The 19195-nt window shown below is 46.3% G+C and overlaps 1 protein-coding gene across 2 annotated transcripts in view; it reads left to right on the top strand.

Annotated features, from left to right (window-relative positions):
- Positions 1–19195, top strand: part of MYO5B (myosin VB) — a 338131-nt gene that overhangs the window by 238065 nt on the left and 80871 nt on the right. For both annotated transcript variants that reach the window (XM_058557083.1, XM_058557084.1), the window contains exons 15-17: positions 6407–6562; positions 7503–7600; positions 14021–14107. In XM_058557083.1, the coding sequence (XP_058413066.1) occupies positions 6407–6562; positions 7503–7600; positions 14021–14107 (341 nt within the window). The remainder of the gene's footprint in view (positions 1–6406; positions 6563–7502; positions 7601–14020; positions 14108–19195) is intronic.

Genomic DNA, 19195 nt, shown 5'->3' with positions numbered 1-19195 from the left:
TTTAGAAAGCCCCAGGTGGAGGCTGATTCCTAGGGCTGCCCTAAGACGACTTGTAGTAGTTCCATTACTGGGCAGTCATCATATAAACAGACTTGCCAGTAGCTCAAAAAGCATAACTGGAGTTAGTCAATTAAAGAAAAAAACAACTCACTCTCCCTCATTCAGAAATGCGTTCTTTTGCCTGAATCCTTTGTCAAGCAAGAGCTTAGTAACTATTTTTCATTGAGACTTCGGGTACGTGTAGTTGGGACACTCCTGGGACAAAGGAGGTCTCTGGCGCAGCCCCTTATCCTGGTGGGTGAATGGGAGTGGGGGTGGGGGTGCAGTAATCAATATTTCTTGCCTTGCCAAGCCCAAGGTTGAACATGGCACCTTTTGGTCTTTCAGTCTTGTGGTCAAACTGGATGTCTCTGTATGTTCACTGAGTTTATAAAACAAATTCTGAATAGAATGTGAAGCCCACCCTCCTTCCTAGAGTTAATATCCCAACAAACTCATCTCTCTTTCCATCCCAGAGATCCTACCACTTACAAATGCAGCCTCAACATTAGAGACCTACAGTTAAAACATAGCTTTTAAACTAAAATACAAATTCTCCAGACTAAACCTTGGTCATATTTGTTCCCAAAGTAAAGCACAGAGCCAGTGTAGGTTAAAATCTGCCTTAAGCAGAAGTTTTCATTTTCTGCTCTAAAGTTATAAACCCTTTAATACATCAAATAAATAAAAGACATAGCTCGTCTGATTGAAACAAGAGAAAAGGACTTAAATTTTAAAATACTCTCATTGTTAAATCTAATTTCAGGGTTCCTCGTTTGATTTTAATGCATGCTCCTGACCTTAGGAGCATGTTTAGGGAAAGAAGCCGATGAGCAGGGAGAGGTTAAAGATAGGAGAAAATGCAGGAGTCTAGGTCAGGGAGTCATTGAAAGGAATCATCTCATTGAATTCCCTCGCTTTTACAGATGAGAAAATTAAAATCTAGGAAGGTTAGGAGGTCTGCCGTGGGTCACACAGCTAATTAAGTGGCCGAGTCGCATCTAAAAATCAGGTCTCCTGACCCTAGCTCAGTGCTTTTTCGACTCGACCACCTTACCTCCTAGAGATCTACTGGGTTGTGAGCTCTTCTAGTCTCTCTCAACTCGCCTAGGCACCTATTGCAGTGCTTCATGTGCAGTGGACTTGAGCGTCTTCATTTTGCTGTAGCCGGAATGATCTTTTCCTGACAGTCACTGGCCATTGCTCCCCTCCGTGGTATATTGTTGCTTGGGCTCAGGAACCAGGCTATCTATGTCCAAATCCTGGCTTTACCACTTACTAGCTCTATGATCTTGGGCCCTCAGCCTCAGTTTCCCCATCTGTAAAATGGAGTGTAATGGTACTTACACCACATGGTTATTGGGAGAATTGAATGAGTTCATATATGCCTGGCACATTCTAAGTGCTGAATAAATATTAGCTCCTCTTATTTTTTTAAAAACCTTTAATGGCTTCCCATTGCTCTTAGGATGAAGGCCAGAATCCTCAGCCAAGGCCCTGCATGAGTTGGTCCCTCTTGCTTCCCCCTCACTGTGTATACTGTAGCTGCACTGGCTTTTTATTAATTCTCTGAATGTGCAGTTACTTCCACCCCATAACATGCTTTCCTATCCCTCAAATAACCCACCAGCTCAAAACACCCCCTCCTAGGAGAATCCTTTCCTGATTTCCCAACCATCCAGGCCCCTGATTCAGTCATGTCTTTCTGTTGTTCATTTCCTTTAGAATGCTCATCTTCTTGTCATTATGCTTTTAATTGCGGAGTTAATTGATTAGAGTTCACCTTCCACGCTAGACCATGAACTCCATGGTGTGTCAGAGGCTATGCTTGTTTTTGTTCACTTCTGTGCTCCCAGCCACAGCATGGTATTTGTTATGTATTTGGCAGTCAATAAGCACTCTTGAGTGAAGGAACAAACGAACCAATCAATCTAGTTTCTTGACATTCAGTGGCCTAATATTTACTTTCTCTTTGAAAGCACATGGAATTGAACCTAATAAAAGTATCAGTTTTATGACGTCGGCGCATGTAAATTTTAGCCACAGATTTTTAAAATTATATCTGAGTCTTCTTATTCCTCTGACAGCCTAATTACTTTCCCCTCTAAAAACACAATATTTATGACTTTGAAATACCACGTGGAGAGAAGAGGAGGAAGAGGATTCATTTCAAAGATGCTGGATATAGGAACAGAATTGTGACCTGCTGGCAGCTGAAGCTGGGAGACATCCTCAGTGATCTCACTGGGGTCACTCTCCAAGCCACCTGCGTGACAAGAAGGCCCTCTGGCAGGGATCCGGGGGCTGCTTCCCTTGGGAATATGGTAGCTTTCCCTGGTGTTCTCATCGTGTCACCAGCCCATTCCAGCCACAGAACAGACAGCAGTGAGAAGGGGCTTGAGCCACTTACCAGAGATGGTCATTGGCCTTAAGGTCATTAACTGGTGCTTTTAGACTGAACCTAAAACCCAGACCAGGGAGCTCAAGAACCACAACTTTTATTTGCATGTAGATCACTGTGGTAGAAATTGGAAGTCAGGTGCTTCTTCTTCCTTTTTTTTCTTAGTGAGGAAGATCAGCCCTGAGCTAACATCCGTGCAAATCCTCCTCCATTTGCTGAGGAAGACCGGCCCTGAGCTAACATCTATTGCCAGTCCTCCTCCTTTTTTTTCCCTTTTTCTCCCCAAAGCCCCAGTAGATAGTTGTATATCATAGCTGCACATCCTTCTAGTTGCTGCATGTGGGACGCGGCCTCAGCATGGCCGGACAAGCGGTGCGTCGGTGCACGCCCGGGATCCGAACCCGGGCTGCCAGTAGCGGAGCGCGCGCACTTAACCGCTAAGCCACGGGACCGGCCCCGGAAGTCAGGTGCTTCTGATAGCTGGTGTGTCTGTGAAAAATGAAGAGTGCAAGGGAAGAGCGGTACAGCACATGTGCACACATACACGGTTATTTAACTGCTTTATAACCCATATGGCTAGCTAATGTGTAGTGTAAAACAAAATACTAACTTGTGGTGTAGAATTACTTTTGACTCTAAAATTGAACTCCTAAAAAGATGTCAACTGATAATACCTCAGAGTGTGAGGTAGGAGGAAATAAGTTGTTTGTATCTTCTGTTTTAGTGTAAAATACTTAGTATAGAAGATACACCCATAATTTCAACCAGCATGCAGTGCAAGTTTTGAGCATTAGCCATCATAACCTTGTATGTGGGGGTGAGCACACTCGCTCCACTCCTCTTTGATTGTAAAGTGTTCTTACTCAGGACCGGGCATAAGCCTTGGTGAAAATGAGTGCTTTGATCTATGAAATTCATGCAAGTTACCTTAATATGTAAAGAATATCAGAGGTCCCCAAACTGAGGGATGCTCGGTGAGCCACACATCTGCATCTCCCTAGTTTCTCACGGAAAGACGCCTCACATTACTGCCAACAGTCCTCTGTGTATCCTGGAGGAGGTCAAGTGGCAAAAGGCCCCGAGGAGATGGGATGGTCACCACGTGTTTTATACCCCGAGTCACATCACCCTGCAACTCAAGCGTATTACCTAATGAGGTTGCAGAAACCGCCTTTGAGTAAACCAAGTCACCTGGATCTAACATCCAGGTTCTGGAACAGTTTTATGGTGCCAGTAGCTCCATCTCGCTCCTCCTCTCCGGACTTTGTAATGTACTAAAGTGGAGATAGCACGTTTGTGGTTACATCATGACTACGTGCTGTCAGGCATCTCTGATTGCAGGAGGTTAGCCAGGGCCTACCACAGATGGTAATGTGAAAAAGCCCGTATGTGTTGCCTAATGTTGATGTGTTTCTAGGACTTTTTGAATATCCCTGAAATACTGATGTGAAGTACTGATAGAGTATGCCATTGAATTATTTTGTGGATTTCGGACCTCTCCTTTATATGATTCCTTTACTTCCCAAGCGGGTATGGTGCTCAGGAAACACTCGATTAAACTGGGACTGAACTTGTGGAAGATCTAGAAAGTTAAATGCGGAACAGTATCAGACCATAAGCCGACCATCGCCGCCACTTAGGACCTGTAGCCTTGCATGAAGGTGATGTTGCACCTTGAGCTTTCTTTAGCGTAAGTCTCCTGCTGTGAATTTCAGAGGATTTTGTCAGCTGGAGGAATGTTTCATGAAGTGCCCCTTTATGTATTTAATTTTCCTCCTTTCATGATGACAAGGACTCTGTTCCTGCCACCATCACATCTTGGAATGGATCACCTTCAAAGATCGACATCGGGTCCACTAGACAGCCCCCTACCCAGGAAAGCCTCCAATAAAGAGGATACTATGCAGATACCTCAGAATTAAAGACTATGTCTTAAACCCATTTTTATTTCCACTTTCTTGATATTGCTGGTGTAAATGACCAAGGTACCTTTGTGTATTGAAATAAGCTCTGACCTGGTCATCCAGAGGCCAGGGTTCTAGCCCTGGCTCAGCCATTAACCAGCAGCCCTGGGTGAGCCATACTGGCCACCATGCCTGGTGCTGGGTGAATGGAAGTTAAAGCAGGATTCTGGTAGGTCCCTTCTCCCTGAGCTCCTCTTTCCTCACCTGCCACCTAAAGAGTTGATCTTGATAGTTTTTCCAGGTCTAAAGTGCTCTGATTCTGAGTTTCTTCTTCAGCTCAAAAATATAACTTTCTCAGGCATCTGTACTTTTCCAGTTTAGACATTTTTCATGTATATACCCCCTAATAAAAATAATAGAACTGGATAATGTTTGAGTGCTTGTTATATGCTGGGTACTCTTCTCTATCTTACATGGACTGTCTTCTTTAATCCTCTCCTTGGCCCTTATCCTCTGTCCAGGGGGAAGGCTGGGAGGCTGTAGAATCAGCAAGCATAGAGCTCAGGGCCCAGCACAGACCTCAGGTGGTACCCGGCTGCCACAGGCTGAGCCTGTAGAGACAGATGTGAGTGGGTGGAGCGACCTGGGAAAGGGTTGTGGAGGACGCAGGGTGGACCCTGAGAGATGGGCCTCTTGGGATGAGCAGAGACAAGAAGGGGTGGGGTGTTTCAGGTAACAAGAACACAGTGAGGAATGGTGTGGAGGTGGGAATGATAAGCCTAGTGGTTTATGGGACAGCAAAGTGACCACCTTCATTACTTTAAAGGTATTATCTGAGAGGAGGAGTGGGATCCAAGTGTGGAGCCCGTGGAAAGGTAGACTAGGGCATTCAGACATGGTGGTAGGAGGTGGGGAGACACTTGTTTTAATGGGGGTTAAAGGAGGAAAAGTGCGGGAGGGTTAGCAGGAGCAGAGCCGGGAGACACGAGCGTTTTAGCCTGCTTTCTGCTGGGATTGGAAGTGGCTCAGGGGAGGTGAGTGGGGCCCGTATGCTCGTTTTGTGCCCTCCCCACTGGCAGGTGTGTGGTGGAGGCCTTACAACATTTTAATCTAGCCCAGCGTTCACGTCCCCATGGGATGCTGGCAGGACTGAGCGTCTTGAGGGTTGGGACTCGCTGTACCACCAATACCTCGTGCGTGGCCTGATCTTCATGGAGCGTTAACACAGAGGGGTCATCTTAGTCTCATAACAGCCCCATATAACAGGTATATCCCCATTCTTCTGGTGAAGAAATTAAGGCTCAGGGAAGTTAAAGAACTTTACAAGATCTAATCATAGGAAGTATGGAAAAATTGAAACGTAGTTCTATTAGATTATAACTACCTTCTACCACACCACAAGGAAATGAAGTTTTACCCATCTTTGTAGGTGAAGGTTCAGTAAGATTGTCTGGGAAAGTTACCTTTTTCCTTTCTTCCTTTAAACTGAGATATAATTCTTATAAGGGTGAATAAAAATTCACCCTTTTAAAGTGTACGATTCAGTGGTTTTAGTATATTCACCAAGTTATGCAACCATCACCACTCCAGAATATTTTCATTACTCCAAAAAGAAGCTCTATACCCATTAGCAGTCCCTCCACTTTCCGCTTCCCCCAGCCCCTGGCAACCACTGAGCTACTTTCTGTTCCCTGGACATTTCACATAAATGGAATCTCACACTATGATCTTTCATGTCTGGTTTCTTTCATTTGGCATGTTTCCAAGGTTCATCCACGCTGTAGCATGTATGAGGTCTTCACTCCTTTATATTGTTGAGTAATATTCCATTGTATGGATATACCATATTCTGTTCATTCATTTTTCAGTTAATGGACATATGAGTTGTTTCCACTTTGTGGCTATTATGAATAATGTGACTATGGTCATTGGCATACAAGTTTTTGTGTGGACGTGTTTTTAATTCTCTTAGGTATATGTTGGGAAGCTACTTTGAAAAAGTTTAAGCAATATGCAGTGTAAGAGATCTTGTTTTCATTACTCTTTCTGTGTTTCTTTCTAGTTCCCACTAGTGGCTGACTTGTTTCATGATGACAAGGACTCTGTTCCTGCCTCCTCCACATCTGGGAAGAGCTCATCTTCAAAGATCAACATTCGTTCCTCCAGACCCCCCCTGAAAGCCTCCAACAAGGAGCACAAGAAAACTGTGGGCCACCAGGTCAGCCCCAGGCCTCGTGGCAGGAAGCTGTGGGCCATGGCACATGTGGCAGGGCTGGCCTCTCTGTAGGGGAAGGATGGCTGCAGAGTCAGAGGGAGGCCAAGGTCACCTCAGCATTTGCAGCCTCGGCCACCTAGCTCAATCTTTCTGTGCCCTTTGAAGAAGGAAGCTCTGAAACCTTCTGCAGAGGGAACTGACAGGAGAGAGAAAGGGGATGACTATAGCCCCAAACAGTGCATTTAATCCCTGTGGTAGGACCACGTTACGGGACCACAGTCACCTTGTGGGAGAGGCAAGAGAGTCTAGAAGTCTGCAGGGTGGAGAGGAGGGTTAAATAAGCCTGGGGACCTGAAAACTGAAAAACAACTTCTCCTGCTGTGGCGTCTTCATGGGATTTTATGTCCAGTGTGTCTCCCAAGAGAAGAGTGTGTCTGCCAAGCCCCTGGCAACCACTAACCTTTCTATCTGTGTGGATTTGCCTATTCGGGACATTTCATATTAATGTAATAATTTCCAGGATGCCGGGCACTGGATGTCAAGGCTCCAGGCCCTCAGGTTCAGGAAGAACAGGCTCCAGTCACAGTGCTTATCTTTCTGCTATCTCCTAGCACTTGTTTGCCTTTCATCTCATTTGAGCCACAACACTGAGTTCAACACATTAAGGGGTGGTCTCTTCCCATTTGGTTTGAGGAGCCCTGAGGCCAGAATATGGGAGGGACTTGATTTTGGTCATCCAGCAGGGTAGAAGTGTCAGAGCTAGAATGTGACCCCAGGTCCCTGAATTTCTTCCCATCCTTCTGGATTAGCAATAATAATCAAAACGATAATAGTAACAACAGCTGCCACCACCAGTCTGTGGCCATTTCTTTAGGTTTGTTATACATCCACGAAATTTTAAATTTCGTTTAAAGTAACGAGGCACTGACTTTTGTCCCCCCAGTTCCGCACCTCCCTGCATCTGCTCATGGAGACCCTGAATGCCACGACGCCACACTACGTCCGCTGCATCAAACCAAATGATGCGAAGCTCCCTTTCCAGTAAGTGCCTGTGCAAGTGTTAACCACGCTCCTCTGCTGGAGTTGGGCGGGTCAAGCCCAGCCTCTTTGTGTTTCTTTAGAAGTTCGGGGGGAACAGGGACAGGCACAGCCTCACAGGGGTCTGCGGTCTTCAGCATGATGAACAATTGATCTTACACTCCTCACATGGTTTGTACACTGAATACAGGCCTACAGACGTTTCCCAAGTTCCGCCTGTCTGCCATCCAGAGGACTCAAGAAGATGGGAAGATCCAGTTCCCCATCCCATGTTGATTACAGCGGTGTTGAGGAATGTGCACACTTGAAACAAATAGAGAACCACATAAAAGTGTGCCATTAAATGCAGGCATGAGTGGGTCTCACAGTGAATGTTTAATTCAGAGACAGAAGGATCATTGGAGTGGTCAGGGAAAGCTTCTTGCATTGAGGATGTTGGACCTCAAATGCCATGTCAAGTGATAAGATACACAGATGGTCCTACTTCTCACATACTTTCTCCTGCTGACATCGAGAGTTATCCACACTTGTTTACCTTCCCCTCACTCCTCAGCCTACTCTGATCCAAATTCTGCCACTACTCTTACCGTGAAAATTTTCTTCTAATTCTATCCATGCTCACATGGTTAACCTTACCCAAATCTATATAATAGTGACTCTTCAGTGTCTTGTCCATCTCTGGTTTCTACCGAATTCCAGACCAGTATTCCTGCATTCCTACTGCAGCTTCATTGGCCAGCTCACATTCAACATGTCTGAAATCAGACTCCTCATCTTTTTCCTCCAAAAAAATCGTTCCTCTTTGTTTGGTCTCTCTTGTAGTAAACGGCATAACCATTCCCTGACATCTCATCCACCCATCAAATATGATCTTCCAAACCAGAAACCTGAGAATCACTCTGGACCAATGCTGTCCAATAGAACTTTCTGTGATGATGGAATTGTTTTATAATCTGCGTTGTCCAGTGTGGTAGCCATGACTCACATGTGGCTGATGAGTGCTTGGAATGTGGCTACTGTTATTAAGGAACTGAGTTCTTAATTTCACTCTACTTACATTCAAATACACATAGGTGGCTAGTGGCTACCATATTGGACAACGTAACCCTTGATTCTTCCTTCTCCCTTACTCCCCAGCGTCCAATCATTGTCAAAGTCCCATGGAGTCTACTTGAAACTTTCTCACACTAGTCTCTCTTTTCTCTTCCTTCTGCTATCACCCTATTGTAAACTCGCTTCATTTCTTTCCTGGAATACTGCCCTAAACCTTCAGAACAGTCTGCCACTTACCTCTGCAGCATTTTCTTCCAATACCCTGAGCCTCCACACATGCCATTCCTTCTGGCCAGAGGAGTTATGTTTTTAAATTTTTTAAGCACTTTCCATCTTTCCAATTTCCTTTTTGGTCCTGGCATAATTTCTTTCTGTGAAATAATTTATTTTGGCAACTCTGACTCTCAGAGTGAATATCTGAACTGGTCTCTCCAGTTCCTATCATTTAATAAAGCTTGACTTCCACTCAGATGGGCCTTGTGCTGGAAAAGGTTAGGAAGACAATATTGAATCAGCCTTCTGAAGCATGCTAATTATTCAGTCGTTTCTCTTCCTTCAAGTCTCTGAGACACGCTTAGGAATTCCCCCTGTGTGGCATCTGTTTACCAGCTGCCTCCAGAAGAAAAGAGGCTGTTCAAAAAGCAGATGTGTGAAAGACTTAGATTATGTGTGAAGGGCAGGAGCGAGGTGAGGGCCCGGGAGAGGAGAGTCGGGGGTTGGGTACCAGCTCTGCCGCCAGCCAGCTGTGACCTTGGGCAGTCCGTTCATCAGAACCTGGTGCCTGCTGTGTGCCGGGTTCTCTTGCCGGGTCTCCCCTCCCAAATGAGAGGAGACGCTGGCGACTTTCAAAGGGACTTTCTAGTCCTAATATTGCATTTTTCTAAGACCCTCCTTTGCCTTCAGGACCAAAATCTTCCTCCCAATGAAGAAAGTAGGGAGAATACTGAACCAAAACAGAAAACCTGGATTCTAGTCCAGGCTCTGCTACTGATTGGCTAACCACAAGCTAGTCCGTTATCCTCATTGTCTTATTTCTTCATCTGTTAATTGTGGTTAAAAACTAATTATCCTGATGGAAGAATTCAAAGAGATAATGAATGGGGATTATTTGGGAGAAGTATAAAAATTTATATGATTAAAATATATAATGTTGACATTCTAAAGGGAAGTGCTATATCTTTCCTCCCTTCTCCTACAACTGGGCTTTCTCCCCCTCAGCACTCTTGATGTTTTGGGCCAGGTACTTCTCTGTTGTGGGGCTGTCCTATGCACTGTAGGAAGTTTAGCAGCATCCCTGGCCTCTATCCACCAGATGCTAGCAGCATCCCCACTGTTGTGACAACTAAAAATGTTCTAAGACATTGCCCAATGTTCCTGGAAGGACAAAATCACCCCCAGTGGAGAGCCACTGTCCTACACTAAATGCTTTGATGGCATCTCTTGTATAAAAGTCTTTTTCCCTCTGCTTTTTCCTTTATTCAGAAACCATCTATCATATCCACTACTCACTGGGCACTAGGCCAGAACAGGTGGAATGACAATGAATAAGATTCCTTAAGGAGTTGCTAGTCGCAAATAATGATGACAACATAGAAGTGACTGTCAGTGGGTCTGTAAAAGTGCTGCGGGAGCAGAGAGGTGAGAGGCGATTAAGTGTCTAGGGAGGAGGTGGCCTGGGGCGAGTGTGATAATCTGGGATGGCTTGTCAGAGGAACTGGCCAGGTCTCCAGCAGGGCAGTCCACTGGTCTCAGAAGCGAGCCATCCTGAGAGTCTCAGGGTCCTGAAGTGAAACTGCAGAATGCCACAGAGCCCGAAGAAGCAGGTGGGGAGCTCGCAGCCTGTGCAAAAATCAATTAAGTGGCTTGTGACTGCTGAGACGGAGCCCAGTTCTAACAGCATGGGATTCTCTCTCTGCATCCAGCCGGCTCCCGGCTCTGCTGAGCCTGCATTTTATTGGGAGGGGAAGTATAGACCTGGATTTCAGCAGTTTGACCCTGTATATCTTTGGTAGTTTTTCAGTCCAGACTTAGGTGTTGCTTGTCCGCACCATAGTCCTCCAAAATTTAATAGGTAGAAGGGCTGATTTTCACTTCCAGCCACCTGATAACAAATGCAGGGAGGCAGACTGAGAGATGCATTTGACAGTGAGTTTTTACTATTGAGGAGATAAGATTAAAATACAGAAGGCTGGCTGACTTCACATGTCCCCTGGGGATGTGTGAACAGAGAAAGACGATGGCAATATCTTCTTTGTATAGTGTCTTTTTGTTTTTTTCTAATAGCGTGCCTCTCTTTTACATCACTTGATCATTACAACAAACCAGTGAATTATAGTTGGACAGATATTCTCAGCTCTGGTTGAATGAATGAGGAAAATGAGTCACAGAGAGATTGTGTTTTGCCCAAAGCGACACTAGCTGTTAGTGGCAGAGCTAAGGCCAGACCAACTTCTCCACTGCACCCTTGCTCATTCCCCCCGACTCCCATGGTGGAAGAGAACGTGTGAGGAAGGAAGTGATTTTGTTGAGGTCATCAAGAAGCCAGGAAGAATGTTAAAGCTGAGTTCAACAATTATTTGCAAAATGCCTTCCATGGGACCAGCTTGGTGTGTGGAGGTTCCACGAGAAGGCTGAGGCAACGCCTCTGCCCAGAGAACTTACACTAGGCTGCATGGGAGTCGGGGAACTTACACTCAGCAAGCCACATTCCAGCCATTAGACAGGGTCCAGTGCAGAACTAGGATGCCCAGTGGTCATAGACATGATACAGGCCTACCAGAGCAGGGAGAGACGGGCGTGCCAGGAAGAGTAATAGTCCTTTTAAGGAGGGAAGGGCATCTTGGGAGAATCAGTTCATTTTTCCACCAAGGAAGCGGCAATTGGTCCTGGAGGAAGTAGGGACCCTAGCTAGACCCACAGCCCTCAAGGGGCTAGAAGTCACAGATGCTCGCTAAGCATGCTGCCGATCCCCACCGTGTGCAGTGGATTGAATTTGACCCTGTGGTCCTGCCAAACAGAGGAAAGAAGCCGACGGCCAGCCTGGAGAACACGGCTGCTGCTGTCAGGTGCAGAGCACCTCGAGGGAGAGGCCTGCAGTCCACAGAAAACCTTTCCCAAAGCTGAGCACATTGACTGTGCATTCATAACTCAGGGCCCAACCGACCACTTTAGAGGTGAGAGGAGAGGAGCCCGTGAACAGCAGAGCCTGCCTCCTGAAGGCTCCTTGGATCATTTGAGCTCATAAGCAGCCTTCATGTCCCATGGAGCTTCTTATGAGACTGATAAGTCTTGTAAGTCTACCACCCCATGTTATTAAGGTCCTCCTCGGATCCCAGAACTGAGCTGCATCCTGGGAGGCCTCAGAACAGCGACAAAGGGGATGGCATAGTGAAAGGCTGCAGCCACAGCAAAGTCTCAAAGGAAACGTGTGTTTCCTTCTGTTTCCTCTCATCCTGTAAGACCTTAAGGAGCTTTTTCTCGACTTAGAAAGATGACCTTAACTCCTCTGAAGTAACCGTGTTGTTCAGGACCCTGCAGGATTCAGTGTTCAGTTGTGCCTCACATGCTCCAAGTGCCATGGGTGCCTTGGGGCTGGAGTAACTGGGAAGACTTTATGGAGGAGCTGGGTGTCCAAAGAAGGCAGGACTTGGGCAGGCAACAGGGAGACGTGAGGAAGTCAAAGTGAGCACAGGCCTGGAGAACGTGGGTGTCTCCTGGGATGCCAGGCCCCAGGACTGACATGGAATGCAGTCAGCTCATGGTCTTCAGTCACTTGGAACATGCCCGCTGCTTCCCCACTGCCACGTGCCTGCTGACCCAGGGTACCATCTGCCTCCATGGACTTGTGGGTCCCTGGCCCAGGTGCAACTCGGCATAAGAGAGCCACGAGGACTAGGGGCTGGACAGTCTTACAGAGAGATGGGAGGACAGAGAGAGAGTCTCCGATGGGAACAGATGAATCAAGGGTGGCAGGACCCAGGCCAGATCCTTCCTGCGGAGTTCCAGAATCCTGAATGGGCCCAGCTGCTGGGAAAAGGACACCTGAGAGGGTGTTGTCAGGGAGGGTGGCAGACAAGTGTGGTGAGAGGTTGCCCAGTGGCCCATTTTGTGTCCTAGAGATAAAGAAGCTGCCATCTGCATTTATCCAGCAGGGCAAGCAGGCTTCCTGACTCTCTGGCAAAGTTGTGTGCTGGAGCCAGTGTAATCCCCAGGATCCGGGACTGAGCCAGGTGGGCCTCACCCCTGCCCTCCCACTTCCCGGAGGGGAAGAAGCGAAAGAGTCATTGGCCCTTGGCTTTAGATGAGCTGCAGAACAGCCAGAAAGAAAGGGAGCGTTTATTCCTCATCTCTTCTCATGGAGTGGAGCAATAGTCTTAGCAAATTATAAATAGTGATTAATTCTAGTTCAGCATAGTTCTTTCTCCATGAAGACTCCCTGTTTACCCCAGCCAACCCAACATCTTTCCCTCCAGTTTCTTTCAGCTCTTTTACCACATTGATCATATACTGCCTTGTAGTACACAACTTCTGTACACTTTTCAACTCTGCAAGTGTGGATACTCTCAGAGGCCTGGACCATGTCTGCCTTTTTATTCTACAGTGTCCTACTCAATATATGTGTTTAAATAAATCCTGCACTGAACTTAGCATTTTAGGGCATGTGAAGTGTTGAAGACGTGGCTCATCTCTCTAAAGACGGGAAGATCAAGTTCTTCGTCTATGTGATTCTTAACTGGGCAGCTGTCATGATAATAGTTAATAATACGTGTGCCCTTATGTTGTGCCAGATGCTGTTCTAACTGCTCTCATGGGCCATTACATTTAATCTTCACACTAACCCTATAAAAGGGATCCTATTATTATCCCTATTTTGTAGATGAAGATACTGAGGCCCGAGGAGGTTATGTTACTTCCCCAAATTACACATGCAGCTGGTAAGTGACCACGTCACAATTCAAACCCAGGTCTGGCTGGCATGAAACTCACCTCTTTAACTCCTGAGCCATATAATGCTGGTAGTGCCAAGTGTATATGATTTGGCCATTGAATTAAGACAGATGCCCCTGTGAATGGAAATAATAAAGGAAGGCTCTGGAGGGGAGGCAGGAATGAGTCTTGGAGGGTGGGCAGAGTTCAGGTAGGCAAAGAGGAGGAGTATCCAGGTGACAATAAGAATGTGCACAGAACGGAGATGCTGAAATGGCTCGTCTGCCTGCCAATCAGTGTCTTTTAGTCTGTGCTTGGCCCCTGACCTTGAGCTCAAGGGTGCATGATGGTCTGTACCTCGGTGCAGGAAGAGGTCATCCCTTCCTCTCTCCTGCTGTTTCTTTGCCAGCATGGCCACTCATTGCATGTCTTGTTGTTTTGCAGCTTTGACCCAAAGAGAGCAGTGCAGCAGCTCAGAGCATGCGGGGTGCTGGAGACGATCCGAATCAGTGCAGCCGGCTACCCATCCAGGTAACGTGCCCACCAGCTATGCCCTCCTGCAGCAGCCAGAGTCTGGCTCCCCGGGGCACCCTCTTACGTGCTGTCAGCCAGAGCAGATTCTCCAAAAAAGTTCCCAACACTGAGGGCCCAGGGAGGATGCTGACACATACAAGGATTTCAGTTTGGTCTGAGAAGTATGGGAGTCAGCAGTGACATCCTCTGGGGCAGCTTTTCAAATTTCAAATTGGCATTGGTGTGGGTGATAAGCTAGGTAGAGTTATAAAAGGGATTTCTCCTTTGCTTAACGCCTGCCTCATCCCCTTTACCTTTATTTTTTTTTTCACTTTTTTATTGTGATAAAATAACACATAACATGATATTTACCATTTAATGATTTTTAAGTACAGTTTGGTGGTATTGAGTACATTCATATCATTGTGCAACCAGCACCATCATCCATCTCCAGAACTCTTTTCATCTTGCAAAACTGAAACTCTGTATCCATTAAACACTACTCCCCATTCCTTCCACCTCCAGCCCCTGACAACCGCCATTCTACTTTCTCTCTCTGTAAGTTTGACGACTCTGCTACTTCATATGAGTGGAATCATACAGTAGTTGTCTTTCTGTGTCTGGCTTATTTCACGTAGAATAATGTCCTCAAGTTTCATCCATATTGTGGCGTGTGTCAGAATTTCCTTCCTTTTTAAGGCTGAATAATATTCCATGGGATGTGTATACCACATTTTATTTATCTATTCATCTATCAATGCACCCCTTTACTTCTTAATACGGAATGAAATCTATGATGGAAAATACAGTTTCTTTAAGTTAAAAGACAGCTATTGTGATCTAACTTGCATTGTGGATAAGCCACTGAGCCACCCCAGTGTCTGCTGAAGCTGTGCTAAGACTGTGGATCTCCTCTGGACACTTGCCTGAAATAGGAGTGGCGGGTGGATGGCGACCAACTAGCTCTCATGAAGTCATACTGCGTTCCGGTGTCACACAGGCCAGACATCTGCCATGAATTGGAGCTGAGCAGAGCAGTCAGGGAGCCCCTGTCTGAAGAAGTCCCGTATGTGTCAGGAAGTGGAGGGACCCAGATACGAGGCGGAGGAGATGCAGTGCCTCTCCACTCCTCCCTGCCGTCTCTCCACCTGGCGCTTTCCCGCTGCAGTTGAGCAACCCTTTCGACTGCAGTGGTAATTACCCAGAAACAATTTAACCATCAACAGTTCCCAAATGTTAGGCCTGGGGAGGAAGTTGCTGATGGAATTAGGAATTTGCATTTGACCTGGAAAGTACAAAAACTGTCACTAATCCTCAACATCCAGGCAGCTTTTCAAAACCCAGCAAGTTCCAGCATTGTTCAGATTGATCTGCTCTAGCCAGGATTGAAGGCTCTTATTATTTTCTTTCCCACCATGTCACTCCCTGCTTAGAAGAAAGACGGAGTGTCCTGAGGCTCTATCTCAGTGTTTGACCTTAGAGTCTGAACACAAATAGCTGACAGCTCCACTGTTAATGAGGTGGGCCCTGCTGGTCCTTGTTAGATGAAGGCTCTGCGTTCCTTCTCCGTCTGCCCTACAGTGTCTAGCCTCAGCCTTTTGATTAAGGGAATGGGGCTCGGGCCACGGGCATAGTAGTTCAGTTTTGAGTTCAAAGTACCGTAGTCTGGCCAATTAGATTGCCTTTCAGTGACTGCTCCAAGCACACGGTTCAGATCAGGCTCAGTTCATTCAATTTAAGAACTTGACAGAGACCTTAAGGAGCTGCCGAGTCACTGATTTTCAAACGATGATCCACAGGCAGCCGGGCTCCACTCCTACTCCTGACTTTTCTGTCTGCTGGGCTCCCGGAAAGCTTTCTTGAGTCCACCATCTTTAGTCCAGTGTCTCTCAAAACGGCTTCGCAACCCATTAGTGGGTCAAGAAATCAATTTAATGGGTTGTGACCAACATCTTGTTTTTTTAATAAAATAACTTGATGGAAAATATAAGATGGCAATTGTGGTAGAAAGGGCATCGTGGCACGACCTGACTGGGGTTTAATATATAGGTATGGGTGTGTCATGATGTAAAATGAGGTCCAGAGAAGGAAGGGAGCTGATCAAGGTCACCAGCTGGTTGGTGGCTGAGTTGGAACTAGAACCACCCTTCCCCTGCCCCCCAGGTGGTTGTTGCCAAGCATCTTACTGCTCACGTCAGTGAAGTGTTGCCATCCAAACAGAGGTTTATCAGAGAAGTAAGGTGTAGGGTGGGGTCCTATGAGACTGTCCCCCACCCCAGGGCTGGGCCCGGGGCCTGGTGTGAAACTGCTCCCTGCTCTCGTCAGCTTGTAAGTAAAAGTCTAGACTGAAGAACTGTGGCCTGGGCTAGAGCTAAAGGGGCCTGGTGGTTGAACCCTGGGCTTTGGAGTCAGGCCTGGATTCCAGAGTCAGCTCCCATACTGCTTGGCTGGGCTATCCCAGGTGAGTAAATCCATCTCTCTCAGCCTGGGTTACCTTATCTTTAAGTAGAATGATTGTACTTACTTCATAGGTGGTTGCATGAATGAGGTAACGCATCTAAATTCCTCAGCACAGTGCTGGGCACTTAAGCATTTAATAAAATGTTTATTACTCATCCAGATATGAGCAAGGAGTTGCATCGTTATGGGCATAATTATCTGGGTAGAACATATCTATACCAGAAATTTCTAGCTTTGTTTTTGTGAAATCCTGACATGTGATCACCCCAAAAGAGCATTCTGAAATTCCCAAAACTCTCCAAGCAATTGAAAAGGTCAGTCTAAAAATTATCTGAAGTCTTTCAAAACAGACTGGAGCTAAGATGTCCCAGGTTAAACTGTTTAGGGTCATTGTGCAAGAAACTTGGGGATCCTGGGTCCTCACAGCCATACCTGTGCCAGATGGTGCAGAGACCTGGAAGTGAGCAGAGAAACCCAGGTGCTCATCTTTGTGTAAAACATGCAGTCGGTGCTATGGTGGGCTCGTCAGGTGGGAGGCATGAACGTTGGAACCATGTCAAGCCAGGGAGAAGAAACAAGGGAAGCATGTGACAATGAGATTTTCTAAGGCAGGTGGAACCTTGGGGACCCATCTCAGTGTATCACCAAGAACTTTCCAACAGAATGAATTGTTTAATGATAAGACAACTGACTTATAGAGGGTATGAATCTTTCCTTGGCAAGTGTCAAGGAAAGGCTCTAGGTCTGTGAGTCCGACCTGGTTAACTATAGACCACACTTCAGGAGAAGTCCCTGCACAACTCTGCCACCTCTGAGTCACCAATCGAGCTTACTCAGCCTCAGTGTGAAATCAGAATGACAGTGTGTGACACCCTTACTCCTACTGGTTTTGCTGGTGCAGTACAAGACGATCTATTTTAGGAGGTGGAAGAGGAAGGGGAGAGGATTTACTTCTGTGGTCTCACGTGAGCATTGGGAATGGGAAGGTTTTCTTGCCGTCATGGTATCCTCCTCTCCTCCCAATCTTTCCTTCTGCTCCATGTCTCATCTTGTATCGAGCATCTAGCTCTGTGCCCATTGCTGTGAGGGAATTAAGGATGTGAGTCATGGCTTCTGCCCACCAGGAGCTCACAGTCTAGGAGAAGTGATATAATCAGAGAACATATGATCAGGTGCAAGTTTGGGACGAGCCATGGTTTCACAGAGGAGGTGAGAGTTGAGTTAGGCCTTGAAGGGTGAGGAGGATTCGGATTGGTGGGGAGGCAGCGGGAGGACACCGCCAGCTAGAGAGCAGCGTGATGTCTGGGCACAAAAGGGGTGATAACTCACTTTTCCTATCCAGTGCTCAGGGAACAGGCTTTCACTGCCAGCTCAGGCCCCGTTCCTAGTGTTCAGTCCTCCAGTCGTAACAAGCTGGGAGGCCAGGTGTGCTTTTGGCGTCATCCAGACAACCTCTTCCTTGGCAGCTAAGAGAAGGCATTCTTTCCATATGGAAAATGGTTCTCCTACTGGTCCTTCCACCTGGCTGCAATCAGAGTTGCCAGCAAAGTCGAGATGCCCACAAACTTGCAGGCCTCTTATGGGGCAGCTGATGCCTGTCTTTCCCTGCCTCCCTAATTATTTCAGACGTCTTTCTAGCAGATAATTATAAGGGCATCTGTACCTTTTGTTTTTGTAATTGCAGGTATTATGGAAAGTGTAAGGAAGGAAGGAAAGACTATATTTCTGGTGTCACAGAAAATGTTACTTAATGCTGTGATTTAAATGTTTGGGCTTAGATCCAGAACACTGCCTTCCGTATCCTCCCTACATTTGCTCTCTTAGCAGATTTTGCTAGAGGGTCAAAGAGAGGATTCCCTCCCCAAACTGCCATTTGAAATGTTAACTATGGAAAGAGGCACCACAGTTCTATGGCACTTTTGTTAGTGTTGAGATGGAGTTAAATCATCCATATTATTTTTTTTAGATCCTAATCCTCTTTCACTGTCTCCTCACTGCCAAGCCACAGCACCTAGGATGGTATTTATTTGGAAGATGAGTGGTGAGGGGGACGGGCTGTGGGACAGAGCTGCCACACCTGTAATCCTCTGACTCTGCACATTGCCTAACTTTCTGCACCTGGCAGCCAGGGTAACTATTTGGAATGACTTCACAGATTTAAAAAAAAAAAAAAGCTATCTCACTGCTTCATCTGGGAGATTGGTGTGTGTCTGCTGTATCTAGAGATAAAGCAAGTGAGGTTTTATGGATACTGTGTGCCCATCAAGATGTTAGCTATTGAAGGAAATACACAGGTGTCATGTGTGCCACCTCAGAGTGTAGAGTTGAGTGGTTATTTTGTTGATCTGACTTGGAGAGACCTTCATGGGACCAGAGGGACCCGAGCAGATTGGAGGTTGTTGAAAAAAGAATCCACCTCCTTGGCTGCTGAGGTTCAACACAGCAAAATGATGTCACTGGCATCAGCTTGTCAAGTAACCACAGGACTTTGCACAGCTGTTTCCAAAGGAAACTTCAATTTAATAGAAGTTTCAATTTAATTAAGCTTCTTTAATGAGGGGAATTAGAATTTATACCGTTTTCCGGCATTTCTCCTACTTAAATGGCCAGAGGGCTGATATCACTTTACAGAGAGGAAAATGGCAG

The sequence above is a fragment of the Diceros bicornis genome, chromosome 16 (genome assembly GCF_020826845.1).
Source record: "Diceros bicornis minor isolate mBicDic1 chromosome 16, mDicBic1.mat.cur, whole genome shotgun sequence".
NCBI classification, from domain to species: domain Eukaryota; kingdom Metazoa; phylum Chordata; class Mammalia; order Perissodactyla; family Rhinocerotidae; genus Diceros; species Diceros bicornis.
Note: the sequence above shows the minus strand (reverse complement) of the source record. Positions and strands in the feature narration are given on the sequence as shown.